This window comes from Caloenas nicobarica, chromosome 25 (assembly GCF_036013445.1).
Source record: "Caloenas nicobarica isolate bCalNic1 chromosome 25, bCalNic1.hap1, whole genome shotgun sequence".
Classification (NCBI taxonomy): domain Eukaryota; kingdom Metazoa; phylum Chordata; class Aves; order Columbiformes; family Columbidae; genus Caloenas; species Caloenas nicobarica.
In genome coordinates, this window is record NC_088269.1 from 2,313,227 (window position 1) to 2,327,691 (window position 14,465).

The 14,465-nt window shown below is 49.6% G+C and overlaps 2 protein-coding genes across 2 annotated transcripts; both read right to left on the bottom strand.

Moving 5' to 3' along the window:
• Positions 1-6,651: 6,651 nt before the first annotated feature.
• LOC135998567 (ciliary microtubule associated protein 1A-like) lies at positions 6,652-9,076 on the bottom strand. Its single transcript, XM_065651802.1, has 6 exons — positions 8,971-9,076; positions 8,684-8,884; positions 8,284-8,385; positions 7,976-8,097; positions 7,644-7,781; positions 6,652-6,738 (listed from the first exon to the last, which is right to left on the bottom strand). Exons 1-6 carry the CDS (start codon positions 9,074-9,076, stop codon positions 6,652-6,654), a joined length of 756 nt encoding a protein of 251 aa, XP_065507874.1.
• A 2,344-nt stretch (positions 9,077-11,420) lies between these two features.
• Positions 11,421-13,691, bottom strand: LOC135998593 (gastrokine-2-like). Its single transcript, XM_065651836.1, has 6 exons — positions 13,629-13,691; positions 13,218-13,271; positions 12,785-12,925; positions 12,456-12,566; positions 11,830-11,971; positions 11,421-11,515 (listed from the first exon to the last, which is right to left on the bottom strand). The coding sequence occupies exons 1-6, from the start codon at positions 13,689-13,691 to the stop codon at positions 11,421-11,423; spliced, it is 606 nt and encodes a 201-aa protein (XP_065507908.1).
• Between the last annotated feature and the right edge of the window lie 774 nt (positions 13,692-14,465).

Sequence of the window (14,465 nt, forward strand, 5' to 3'; positions counted from 1 at the left end):
CCACCTTATATATGTTTTCAGCATCAGGTGTGGAACAGTTAAGTGTTGAAATAATTCTGTCATTTGTATCTCTGTCTGCATGTCACTGAAAATTGTTTCCTGCTGTAAGTACTTCATCAATATGGGGATTGTACTTCTGCAGATTTTTGGCCAGCCAGAGTCTGGTCGTTATCAGATAAGAATCCATTTGCAGTGGATTTTTTTAATAGTAACTTTCCGGTCTTTACTAATTACTTTTGAAAATTCACATCAAACTTTAGAGCAGACATAGACTATGGGGTTTTTTTTTAAAAAAAGCCTTATAGTATATAAAGCAAATAAAAGCCATTGTACCTTCCAAAATGTGCTCGAAGGTACCATGTAACCATAGAGTGCACCCAAGTACAGGTGCCAAATACAACATTGCCACTGGAAATTGTGTTATAATAAAAAGGCTATTCAATCCTGTGGGTGTCTATTACTTCAGGTGGCAAGAATAATTTTTTTCACCTTGCCTCAGCTTATTTTCTGTGACGTAAATTCTTCTTGAAAGCCGTGCTTGTTCAGTTAGGGAGGTTCATGGGTATTTGGGCTTTTGTGTCACGTTGCTCAGTTTTCCTTTGTGTGCACACTGACTCCGTGGCAGAGGATCACTGTAAAGACTGCAGAATTACTTGTAAACAGCACTTCTTTTAAAAAAAGGAGGGTTTTCCTGTCCAAACTCACTTTTGCACAGTCCTGCAAGCGGGCGCAGGGCAGGGGCAGAGGCGGCGGCGGGAGACGCTGAGGGGCCGCCGGGCCCTGAGGGGAGAAAAACGGGCGGGAAAAACGGCGGGAAGAGGCGGCTGAGGCGGCGGCGAGGGCCCCACACCTTTATGGAGTTCCAGCTGGATTAGTTTACAGCAGCTGAAGTATTTTTTTCACAAAAGACTCTTGTTAGAACTGTTGTTGGTGTCTCAAAAGAGAGTATCTCTTTTTCTGTTTAAAAAACAAAAATTCCCTCAGAGTTCAGGTTGCCTCAGCATCCTGAATGTGAGAAAAGCAGAGCTGAGGAGAAAGTCCTGTGACTTTGGAATGCTAATGGGTGGCCTTTGGAATGGAAATGACAATTTGAATTCAACGAGGGAAGGTGAAGAGCTGTATTTTCCATGCAGCAGAGTTACTGAAGTGATGGTTGTAGATCATGGGAATTGTGTTTAGTGATAAAGCTCAGGTCTCCTCCTTGTTGAGCAGGATCTTTTTTGTAAGGTGAGCAGCTCCCATTTTCTGCACTGTTAAGAGTATCTATATATCTATGTCCAGACATGGAGAGTTTGAGAGTCCCGGTATTGGCGTCTCTTCAGGTTCAGCAGAGCCTTTGCTGTCATGTCTCTGCTCAGCAACCTCTTTTTGAGTCCCCTTCTCTTCCTCATCAGTCTGAACTTGAATCTGTTTAAATCTGAATAATTATGATCATTGTGAAATGTAATGACAGTCCCATCAGAGCAAGAAACCTGCCAGAATGTGATATGACGATTAAATTCCCGTGGTCTGGAAGAAGCAAACACTTTGCTTCGTTGGTTAGTGCTGTTGGCTGGAATATGGGATTTCCTTCTGACAGACAATTCAATGCTCAGAAACTCATTTTGATCCTTATTCTGAATGTATTACATTTAGGCACCAACTATGCAGATACAAAAAGTTCCACTTTCCTGTGGGACCAATATTACAGCATTCTGGCACACGACGTTTGACATTTGTCAAAACAAAATAATAAAATACAGTAGTAAATAGCATCAAATTAATACGTCAAGTCTCCAGGAAGTTACTTTGAAGTAACTGTAACAAAGCCTCGTTGTTTCAGTGAGACAGAATAGCGTTGAAAAACTAAGAACAACAGCAGACTACCAGGAAACTACTTCATTTTGGTGAAACTTTTTATTTCAATGAAAACGTTTCAGTTAGTGAATAAAGCTGAAGAAAGCACTGAAGTTGCTCCCTCCAGGCCTCCAGAAATTAGCATGGCCCATGATATAAACATAATTTGGGCTTCCTTCGTGAGTTTAGTTTGAGCTTTTCGCACACATACATATTTATTGATCTGGAATCGAAGAAAGGCAATTTCTCAAGTCTCTTGCTCCATACATTGCAATTACTGACAGAAAGCGATTGCAGCTCATAGAAAGAAAGGGCGGCACGTGGTTCAGCAACACGTGCTTCAGCAGCACGTGCTTCAGCTTCCTGTCTTCTGTAAAGCTTTAATTGTTACTGTAGGAGACGTGGTTAATTTAAGTTTTTGCTGGAATAAAGCAGCCGGGAGATGTAGTAAGCATCACAATGTGGTATATGATGGTAAAAACGGGAATTGATGGACATGAAGTCCAAGTCATTTTGTGAGAAGCCCCCAATGTTCCCTCTCTCTGCAGCTCTCCCTCCTGGCCCAGCTCCGCAGGCCGGTCTCACCAGGAAAGCCATGTCCCCCCAGCCCGGCAGAGGGTCCCCTGCCCAGCTCCCTGCCTGCTGGCACCACGGCGCATCCACCTCCCTGCGTGCCGCGACGTGAAGTTCGGCGCAGAACGGGTGAGTTCCCAGGCAATTGTGCTGCTGAACTGTGTTTATTGCTGTGCCGCGGTCCCAGCTGCCTAGGCCTCGGCCTGGCGGTGCCTGCGGAGAGAAGAGGGTGCTGAGGCCCCGCCGTGGCCGCAGTGCCAGGCGGGTGCGAGGCTGTGGGGCAGCGCTGGGCACCCTGTGGGTTGTGGGCACCCAGCTGCACGGGGGAGCTGCGGTGGGAGCTGCAAGGACACCCTGGCCGAGGTGAACATCTGGGCTTTACGGCAGCACCCAACAGGGTGATTTCTGCTGGTAGGGACACGTCACTATTGCGCTTCTCACTTTCCATGGCAATGTCATCCCTCGTTTTTCTTCCTGACCTTGCTCTGCCTACGCCTGTTGCTGGGTATGCTCTTGTCGAGGCAGAGCCACTTTAAACTAACACTTGGAACAGGAAGAGCAGGTTTCAGAGAAGAGCGCCCAGGAGCCGAGAGGCCAGTTAAACCATCCTTCAGCAGGAACATCAGTGGAGCTTGGCCAGTGAGTAACTGGGCACTTCGGAACACCCTGCCTCTAAATGCTTCATGGCTCATGGCCGCCATCTGATACCAGAGTTTGGCAACACCCCCCACTCAACAACTCACTTTATCTCCTCCTCCAGCACAGCCAGCATGCACAAATCAGCCCCAGCCCAAACAGGATGGAGCACAAGATCGCTGCGACGGTTTCTATGCAGTACTTCTTGTAGGTCACAGGATTCATAGTATTTTTCCTATTCTCAATGCTCCGATCTGGAGGAACAATTCTGCACCTTAGTGTTTCTTGCAGACTACGGGTGATCTCACACGAGGTCTGACAGCTGTTTGACCAACTGTCCCTTGGAGCGAGACAGCCAAAAACCGCCCCTGTGTCAGGGAATGCCACCCCCAGCTCTACCTCCCAGGGGGACCCACACCCCAGGAGGACAGAGTCCAGCCCATGGGGAGACACCTGAACCTCGCTCCCCCCTTTGCCTTTGCTCCAGCACGGGCACTGCTTGCACGCCCCCCGCCTTCAGGACTTGTCTCCCACTTCTGGCCCCTGCAAGGCTGCTCCATACCTGGAATCTTGTCAAGAAGGTCTTTGATCCCCGCCTGGCGGGCTTCCCCAGGGTCGGACAGCTCTGCCAAGAATCAGAGAAAGGTAAAGCCTCAGCAGAGGATGCAGGAGAACGGGTCACGTTCCCCCTAAGCCATGCGCAATTTCTCAGCTCATCCCTTTGGACCTCAGGGCACAGGAGGGATCCCCTCCCTTGTGCCTGGGGGGGCACTCGAGGCAAGAGTTTGGCTGCTGAAGAGCCTGCAGACACAGGGATTTTGGTTTATGACACTGGATGACCAAAGAACAGCAATTACCTGGCATGCCTCGTGATTTCATTGCCCACGTCCCTTCATCATAGATCGGCACTACCTGACCGCCTCCCTTCTGAAATGCCATGGTCTCCACACTCTCATGGCCCAGATCTTTAGGAAGAACTGGAGTCAGTTTAACTAGAAGTAACCTCGTCAAGAACCAATATCTCCAGGAGGCAACATTTCTCAAAATACATTGATAACACTCAGAAACAAAGCCAGAGCATTTGAGGGTGCCGGTTCAGTCGGGGAAAGCGCCCTTCTGAGAAGCACATGTATCTAAACCTCCACTTCCCAAGTCTTCTGCTATAGAGCGATACATACCCACCATGCTCTACTTTGTCCAGTTGCTTGAGGACTTGGTTGAGGTCTGATGGATGCCAGGAAGCTTTTCGTCTTTCTGCCTTAGGCTTTGCTCTTTGATGACCTTAATGGAAAGTATAAATTTAAATACGGAGAATTATAATACTGAAAATGGGTGCTTAGCCTGTGAAGTCAGCCAAGGCTGAGCACTCACCCTTGCGATGCCAGGTGAGCTGCGGCGCGGGACCCACCCAAGGAGCTGGAAAAGCCCTCCCTGTGCTCACACCTGTAACTCAACAGCCACGAGAAGTTTCCATCATACACTGTGATACCGTCTTTCACTGAATAGCTTTGAGCTGGCAGCTCCCAAAGGAAGCGAAAAGCCGTGACGTACCCATGAGACTGCCCCGAGTGTCAGCCCTGGAAGCCAGCTGGTATCCTGGATATCCATTGCGTCATTGCATGTTGCCATGTCTGCAGACAGACACAACAGAGAAGCTCCCAGGAAATATTTCAATGGACGTCTTCAGAATATAAAACCCTAAATGCTGACTCATTCAAGCAACAGACCTGAGGGGTTGCCACGATGTTTCTGGACAAGAGCCAACTGAGGATTCGCATGGCCATCGACTACAGGTAAGTCTGTAATCAGGCACATTCCGTTAGATCTCGTCAACTGCTTCTTTCTCAGTGACCTGCAGTGACTGGAGGGGGGATCAGGTAATGACGTGGGACCCAGACGTGGGTGGAGGTTTCCAAAGCTGCAGAGGGGCCGGGGCGACCTGTTTGGTAGCACCTGGCAGCTCTCAAAATACCGTTTCCAGGCTGCATGCAACACCCCTCAAGGGCTGGATGGACAAACACATGGATCATTGGGAATTTCTTAGTGGGACATCTCCGGGCTGGGTGCCCCCTCCCCCCGCCTGCCCACCTACCGGCTGCCCATTCTCCGCATGGCGCAGCCCCGACCCCCTGGGCTTGCAGGGCCATGAGGAGGAGGATAATGAGGAGCGAGGGGGTTATGGGCCCCCACGCCTGCATCGTGGCACTGCCACTAGCTCTGCCACAAATACTGCTGCTGCTGCTCTGGCCACTGCCACCGCTGCTGCAAATGCTGCTGCTGCTTTTAGCCACTGCCGCCGCTGCTGCAAATGCTGGCGCTTCCGCTGCTGCTGCTGCAAATGCTGGCGCTTCCGCTGCTGCTGCTGCAAATGCTGCTGCCGCCACTGGTGCCGCTGCCAGCACTGCCGGAGCGGTGTCTGTGCACAGCACTACACACCAGGGTGTTACACAGCCTGGCTCTTTGACCTCACAGCCCAAGGCGCAGCTCAGGATACCATGGGCCCTCTGAGCTGCGAGCTCACATTGCTGACTCACGTCCAAATTTTCATCCCCCAGGGCTATTCCCTGGTCTAAGAAATTCTCCTCCATGCCCTGCAGGATGCTCCTGGATTCCTGCAGCTCGCTGTGCAGATGTTGGGGTGGTTCAAGTTTTGCTTTCTTCACGCCTGGTTTCAGCATCATACAGATTTATAGATGCCATATTTCAAATGGTGTAAAATTTGTAGGTATTGATGCTCCTTAGTTCATGTTCAAGCTATAGAGTGGAATGTCCCATTGTACACAAACGTCTTCATTGCTCTGGCATCCTTAGAAATGCTCTTTGCTTGTGTTGGTAGGTGGGGACTTAAGTCAGACAATGCCGGCTCCAATGACCCAAAGGCCTTAGCAAGCAGGGCAGCATAATGTGGAACAGATCAGTGTCATGGTATAGATCCACTTCATCCCTGCTTCTCAGAAAGGAATTACATAAATATTTTCTATTAAGCTCAGGAGTTCAAAACTGAAACGTGAGAGGCCAAGGCGTGAGAACCTCAGGCGAGGTGTCTGTACCCCAGGGGTGCCTAAGGCAGCGGATGTTCTCTAATGTCTCGAGTTTGCACCCGGACACTGGCAGAGGACACGAACTGGGTCTGTCTCAGGCTCCTGCTGTCTGTGCTGCCAGGTTGTGCCCCTGTTTCCAGGTCGTGTGTTTCCACGTCGTGCATGTGTTTCTTGCTGCCTGTGTTTCCAGGTCCTGTGTGTGTTGCCAGGTCGCCTGGGCTTTTCCAGGTTGTGCCTGTGCACGGTTTGCACAGGTTTGTCAGCACTAGACATTTGCGTGTGGCTGGAACAAAGGCTTCGAAGGGCAAATCACCACTTTTGCCTGCAGGCACTTGTCTGCATCTCCTGGTTTAGGGCAATAAGGAGAAAATGTGCAGTTAGACCTGTCTGCATCGCTGCTTCTTAGGATTTCAGTGCTCTCCAGTCTGACCCTTGTAGGGTTTTTGCTGAGGCATAAAGGTTAAACAGAGCAAGCAGCTCTTCCTCGCCCACAGAAGCCTCCTCCTCATGTCTCAAGGTAAAGAAAAAACATCTCTGAGGAACACATTGTTTTATTCAACACATCTCAAACATCGAGGATCAGGGGAGTGGTGTACACGGAATGGCGCAGTCCAAACGTGGCTGCAGGTGCCTGGGGCTTGATCAGCTCCACCTGGAAGGGGTAAAGGAGAAAAAGGTGACCATGGGCACTTGTCATTGCTTGTCTGGGTGCCCGTTGCCCTGCCCGTCCCCCTGAGCCCAGTGCCGTTTCTGAACAGCCGCTCTGCATCTCTCTCTGTCTCCTTTTGGTCAGGGCTGGCTGTGGGTGCAGTGGAGTTCAGCGTCCTGACCCAGCAGACTTGTCCCCAGCGACGGCCGTTTGCCAGAACAAGGGTGCCGATGTGCACTGGCCGCTCCTCATCGCACACCGCTGTATGTGTGCCTTGCAGCCTCCAGCTCACTGCACCTATTGCTGTGGCACGCTTGTTGGAAACCTCAAGTATTTAGCAGAGCACTCGAGATGTCCTGAGGCTGTTATTTGTTGTCATTTCCTTCTCATTTGGGGGACGTATGTGAACAAAAGAGAAAAACAGTTTAGCAGGAGGTAGAAGACATCCATTGAGTTTGTGTTTGCAGACAGCAAAAGAAAAATCTAGTTTTCAGCAGCAAACAGACTGAAAAGCTCATCACAGCTGGTGTGAAAAGCTGAGGTGAGCTGAGCTGGGGCTGAGTCCAGAGGACGTCGAGCTCCAGCCAGACTTTGCTGGATTCACCTCCCCTCCAAATTCGTCTTCCCAGCATTAGGAAGGCAGGGACCTGTGTCTGCTTGTCCCTTCTGAGGAGTGACCTCCTGAAGTGCTCGCAGTGCACGAGCCCATAACATTTACTGGCTGAGACAGCGGAAGGGAAAAGCAGTGTTCCTTGCCTTCCCTCTGCTGGGCTGGGGACAAGGGAAGGGACAGGAGGGCTGTCCTGCAACTTGTCACTGCAGCAGCACACTGTGCAGCTCAAGGCAGCCCCAGCGGAAGGGGAGATGCTTTGGCAAAGCCTCGCAGGAGCAGAAGGCGGCCGCCTTACCCTTCCCGTGCGGTAGTCCGCCGGCCCTGGTTTGACCGTCTTGTCTCGGAGCTGAGTTTGGCTTCCCATGGAGTACCCGGGAGCTCTGGTTTTGAAAACGTCCAGGTCGATCTTTGGGAGCGCCGCTGGACCTGGGGTCTGTAAGAGAGTCAGGGGAGCCACTGGGTGAAAATGGCCGGTGTTTGTTCCTCCCTGTTCCCTGCACGGGATGCACCAGTTCAGCGAGCTGGGCAAAGGATTTGGGGACCCCACAGCCCTTGTCTTGCAAGTTGGTGGAGGCATGGGCAGCAATTTTTCTCTGTGTGTCTGCGGCCCCTGGATGTGACTCTCACCTTGGCGAGATCAGCATCGTAGCGATCCCGCTGACTCCTGCTCTTCATGGAGTAGCACGGGCTGGCAGACGTGTGCGCCGTGTTGGGGCCCAGCACCCTGGGCAAGGTGTAGGTGCCAGGACCTGCAAGAGGAACGGGAAGGGAAGAAACCTCTGGCGCAGAGACAGGCACCCTGCAAAGCCTGCTCAGCGCGGCAGGAGGGATGTCTGTCCCCTTTCCCAGCTCACTCTGGTTGAAAAGCTGAGCAGCAGATTGTCACTAGAGGCCACCCCAGCTGCAAGGGTTTCCATCTCCCTGCAGTCACTTACCTGGGCTGAGGTTGGTTTTCACGCCCCTGTTCCGGAAGCCCATGGACGGCTCAGGCGGGCACTTAAAGACATGCCGGTTGGACTTCTCCGGGCTGTAATCGCCTACGGTAGAGGACAACAGCACAAAAGCGATGAAGTTCTGGCATTTTTCTCAAGCCAAGGAGGCAATTTCACCAAGAGCTGCCCTCCCTAACAGCTGCATGAGTGCCAACTGCCAGAAAACATCAATAGCTCATTGAAAGGGTGAGCTGAGCCTTTGGTACCCATCTATCTTTTGTAACCATCTGTCTTTTCTTCCCATCTGTCTTTTGTACCCATCTGTCTTTTATGCCATTCTAGCAGGGAAACGTGAAAATGTCCTTGTCTTGTCTGAACAAACAGCTGGAGGAATGTTACTCACTTGGTCCAGGTGTGATGTCTGTCTTTATACTGGGACGTCCAGTGATGGCGTAGGCTGGAGCCACATACTTCCCAGTCCTGGTCATGGAGGGCTCCACGTAATAGCGAGGGCCTGGGGAGCAGCCGCCTTCCGCAGGAGCTTTTGCCCCTCTGCATGTGTACGCAGGGGCTTTGACTTTGGTGGGATTGTGGTTGATGTAACCTAGGGAGAAAAGGGAAGTGGGTTTGTAGCTGATTTTAGCACAGGTGTGCTGAACGTGCCACACACCACTCTGATCCTTGTGTTACCCGTTGTCCCCTGGACCGAGTATTTGGGTCCAGGGCTGGTGAACTGGGCCGTGATGAGGCCCCGTGGGCGGTGAGGTCTCCAAGTCCCCACAAAAGCTCCGTCCATGCTGGGAGATGCTTCAAAAGCCTGAGGAAAAAGCAGAATTGTGTCTTGGTACTTTGGTTTGTGCCTTAGTAGTTCTCAATCACTGTTCAAATGATTGTGCTGTACAGTAGTAGTGAACCTTGCTATGGAGCTTTGTTAAGTCGCACTTTTCCGACATCGTATTAAAACCACTTTGGCTAATATCTTTGACAGTGGTTCTTTAAACGATCTCGGTCACCCATTGGTGACACCTTGGTCCTGTACCATGTGAGTCCTGTCTCACCAGACAACACCAAAGCTCTTGATAAAAGGCCAGATTTTATGATGGGGGTGTCGAGACCCTTTGCCCAGCACAGTTGTGGATTCCCCCGCCCTGGATTTCTTGTTGAAGGCCTGGGGATGCAAATCCCACTGGGCGCAATAGAGCTCGTGGCTGCTGCTGGACTATGGCAGGGAAGGAGGAGTCTCAGGACTTCACCTGTCTCAGCTGTGGCAGTCGAAAGGGATGAGGACGGCAATGTCTGCGTCTGCCTCGTCTCTGCGGCACAGAGCGTGGCGAGCAGTGAGGGCAGCCAGAGATGTGGCAAGAGAGGTCACCAGTGAGGGCAGCCAGAGATCTGGCAAGAGAGGTCACCAGTGAGGGCAGCCAGAGATCTGGCAAGAGAGGTTGTGGTGGCAGCGGCCAGGGGACCCTGGGGACAGCCAGGGATCGTCCTGGAAACGCTCTGTGACATCGGGACGTTTTGCGATTGTATCAGCTGGTGATGCGGGGCTGGGGACGTCCAGCCTGCAGGGCCAGACCTTCCTGAGATCTGCTCGTCCTGTCTCCATGCATATTTTCAGGGTGCACATGAGACAGATTTTGCACATCAGCAGAGACTGGGGGAGATGGGACCCACAAACACTGTGTTGCAAAAAATGTGACAGCTATAAAAAGTATCCTATCTTCCGCAAATCATTGTTTCCCTCACACCCTCAGATTACCACAGGAATAATCTTGCTCTAATGGCCAAGTCCCAGCCTCAGCACAGGTGTCTGGATTCTCAGTCCCCTGTGACTCCCAAGACGCAAACTCAGTCTTTTCCTTTGCAGTCTGTTCGGTAACAGTGATTACCTCAAAACACGCGTCTCACTTTGAGCAGGGAACCTGCAAACAGCTCTGATGAAGCGCTGTTTGGTTAAATGAATATTTGGATCTCCTGCAGTTGGGTTTCCCTGGTTTAAGGTACAAGTACGTGCACATGTGGCCAGCAGGAGGGAGCAGAGCTGCACAGAGTGAAAGGCACAACTTTACTGACTGCATTTCACATAATAATTTTGCGGGTCTTTTCTTTCACTCATGTACGTTTGGCTTTAAAACATACATACTACTGCTAAAATGTTTCTTTCCAGTCCCTGCTAAAACAGGAGTTGACTACCGAAATGCCAGTGCCAAGGCAGAGCAGGGCACGATGAGAGCTGAAAGGTTCTGTTAGGATAGTGTCTAATGACTATCAATAAAGTGAAAATCCCTCCTCAGCTTTGATTCTTGCCTCTTCCTGTCATATTTAGCCTCAGCCTGAGTAGGAGAGCTGATAGTGTGTAAGGGGATTCCGAAAACTTGTGTGACAGCAAAAGGAAGGAGATAGGCAGCAACAAGCTCCTGTCTGTCTCCTCTGCAGGGACTGGTGTGTGCTAATGCAGGGAATGCAGCTGCTTTGGCCTGAGATGGGCCGAAGTGAACTCTGTCTCCTCTCCAACTGCTGCACAATAAACCTCTGGGGATGGGTGAGAGGGGAACAGAAACTGTGGGACGTTGCATGGCTGGTGTTCTGAGAGAGAGATTTGTATTCACAGGGTAACCCAGGGCATCCTGCCATTTTTGTTAGAACAGAGGAAATATAGGAAATATAGGAGTCTACTTTAGGAACAGAACAACTCTCTAAATCCTACAACTTAGACTCCTCTTCCCTAAAAAAAGGCAAATCTGTTGCATTGTCCTGCTCTTGTGCACATGAAACAAGATTCTTTCGACATCTTTCCCTGGACAGGGAAAGGAAGGTCTGAACTCTGTAGACCTTCTTTGTGATGGCCACACTGACGCTTGCCCACCTCGGTCGTGCCCTGTGTCAAGATCAGGCTTTTGAAAGAGCCAAAAAGGGGTAAAAAAGATACAATCAAGGGTGCAGTAATGAGAAAGTAGCCAGAGTTAGTCCATGCTAAGGCGCTTTATTGAAAGCTGTGGTCAACAATTGGCCTGTTTCTGCATTAGAATCATCAGGAAGGGAACACTTGGCAGAGGAGATGTCAGGGAAGAACAGCATCGGGACTGGCTTTGTGCAGCAGTGATCAAGCCTCTGTTTGTGGTCCCAGAAAGGTGAGATTTTCAGACCTTGATGTTGGGATGGCAGTAGTTCAGCTGCACAAGATTCAGGACATTAAGCGCATTGCAGGCTCCTGCGTTGTAGACGGCTGGGAGTTCTTTACAAACAAGAAAAACAAAACCAAATACTGTGAGATAAGGTGTCAAGGTGGTCTGTGCGCTATTTGGAAGCCTTTAATACCTGGCACATCGCACTCATGTTTTAATCAAAATGAGCCTTCTCAAGTGCCAAAGAAATGACTAAAGAAAAGCTAACAGCGAGGGGGTGGAAATGCTGCTGTGTCCGAATGCAACAGCCTGCACCTGATCTGTAGAGCATCTTTGTCATACAGGGTTTGCAGACAATCAGCCTGCAGTAAGGCTCCGGTTTATACGGGATAGTTACAGAGAGAATTCATTTGCTTGTACTCACCAGCAACTGGAGAAGCCACTACGGATGTGACCGCTCCGCACACGTTGAAGATGTCAGGTCCATAAACCTCGAGTGCAGGGACAACTGTCTGGCCGAGGACATATGTGATCTGCTGTAGGGGTTGTATTTGACCCTTCAGACCCTGAACATCAAAGAACAGAATGCAGCACGATCAGTGCCTTGGTCCATTGAATGCTGTGCATGTTCCTGTGTCTGGATGATGACTCGGTGTTTGGAGTTTTCCTCAGCAGTGTATTTAGTGCGGGCTTTTCACCCCCTGGGTGACTCTGGGGCCCTTGGCAAGCGCTGAATTCAGCTCCTGCAGCAGGTGTTTCTGAGGGAGTCTGGGTGCAGGGAGGCTAAAGAGAGCAACCTGCAAACCTAAACCTGCTCAGAGAAAACCGTCCCGTAGCCAATTCCCAAGCCACGTTACTGTTCAGAACAACAATCCTGCCGCTTGGAAGACCTCATCCTCTCAAGAAAGAAAAAGTACAGGGAAGAAATAGCTCGATGAACCCCAGGGTAAAGATGTAGGCAGCCAGGATGACTGGGATTGACATTGAATTTATCTACAACACTGCAAACTCGTGAAAACCCTCCGCTACAAGCATCCCTTTTGATCTCACCTGGAAGCCCTGAAGCACTGAGGGAAGTACATCAAAGCTGGGTATCAGGTTGGTGTTCAATGTGGAAATGTAGCAAATTCTCTCGGACAACAGTTGAGTTGCAATATAGCCCTGGAAAATAAAGTTATTGACAACTAGGAATTCAGTTTTTCAATAACTAAGATTGGAATTAAAATTGCATTCAGAAAGTAAAAAATGTGGAGAGTTTTTACCATCAAACTTATACTCAAAATATTAAGACTAAAGAAGCAAGTCCTGTATTTTAGTCGGCTTTAGCACAACTAGTCTCCCTGTACATTTTCCGAACAAGCTTGCTCCTTGCCGCTCACCGTGTTGAAGTTCCAAATGGTTTTCCATGTCCCAATTTGGCTGTTTTGCTCAATAATGGCCACGCGCGTTTCCCTGTTGATGCTCAGGAGTTGGACGCCGCCATTAACCTGGATTTCCCTGGTGACTAGCTGGTTCTGAAACTAGAACACAAAATTAAACAACACTTTAGACTCGCAAATTAGTCCGTTCTCTCCCCAAAGCTTTAGAAAATCGCTGCTATAAGAGCAGAAATGTGGGTTCACCGTAAGCGCCTATAATGGCCAGAGTATTGCCAAAATGACAAATGGTCATCTGGAGGTTTTAGAGGTCTATGCATGACAGCAGTTTCAGATTTCTCTGTGCCCAAGGCATGGGACAGAAGCAAGGAAAGCTCCAGCAGCAGGGCCCAGAGAAACAGCAGCAACGTGTGTGTGAGCTGGTCCCTGTACTCACGAATTCAGCGAGGGCTGGAGTCAGCAAGAGTCCGAGCAGGACAGTGGTCACAATCTGAAAGGAAAAGCAAAACCAAGAGTGTAACTGCAGCTCTGGCTGACAAAGCCGGTCAGGAGAATCCGAGGGCCTTTTTCCTTTTTCCTCGCTCCAGCTGTGCAAAAGCGTGGACAAAAATGGACATGGATTAGGCTTCCTGTAGATCGAATAATGTGTAGTTAAACCTTTAACAAAAGCCTTACCTCCTCGTCTGATTAGCTTAATGGGGTGTGAGTTGCTCTCCCTAGAGGAGAAAACTCTCCCCAGAGAATTCTTTTTTGGTAGAGACATTGTGCTAAAGACACTTCAGAGAGAGAAAGGCAATGGTTTTGAATCAAAGTTGTAGTTTATAAGGAAGAAAAGCCGCATACTCACAGTGAGTTTCATCTTGACTGCAGAGCTGATGCTGGTGCAGGTCGAAGGAGCAACGGGAACCATCCACCTTATATATGTTTTCAGCATCAGGTGTGGAGCAGTTAAGTGTTGAAATAATTTTGTCATTTGTATCTCTGTCTGCATGTCACTGAAACTTGTTTCCTGCTGTAAGTACTTCATCAATATGGGGATTGTACTTCTGCAGATTTTTGGCCAGCCAGAGTCTGGTCGTTATCAGATAAGAATCCATTTGCAGTGGATTTTTTTAATAGTAACTTTCCGGTCTTTACTAATTACTTTTGAAAATTCACATCAAACTTTAGAGCAGACATAGACTATGGGGTTTTTTTTTAAAAAAGCCTTATAGTATACAAAGCAAATAAAAGCCATTGTACCTTCCAAAATGTGCTCGAAGGTACCATGTAACCATAGAGTGCACCCAAGTACAGGGGCCAAATACAACATTGCCACTGGAAATTGTGTTATAATAAAAAGGCTATTCAATCCTGTGGGTGTCTATTACTTCAGGTGGCAAGAATAATTTTTTTCACCTTGCCTCAGCTTATTTTCTGTGACGTAAATTCTTCTTGAAAGCCGTGCTTGTTCAGTTAGGGAGGTTCATGGGTATTTGGGCTTTTGTGTCACGTTGCTCAGTTTTCTTTTGTGTGTCAACTAACTCAGTGGCAGAGGATCACTGTAAAGACTGCAGAATTACTTGTGAACAGCACTTCTTTTAAAAAAAGGAGGGTTTTCCTGTCCAAACTCACTTTTGCGCAGTCCCGCAAGCGGGCGCAGGGCAGGGGCAGAGGCGGCGGCGGGAGACGCTGAGGGGCCACC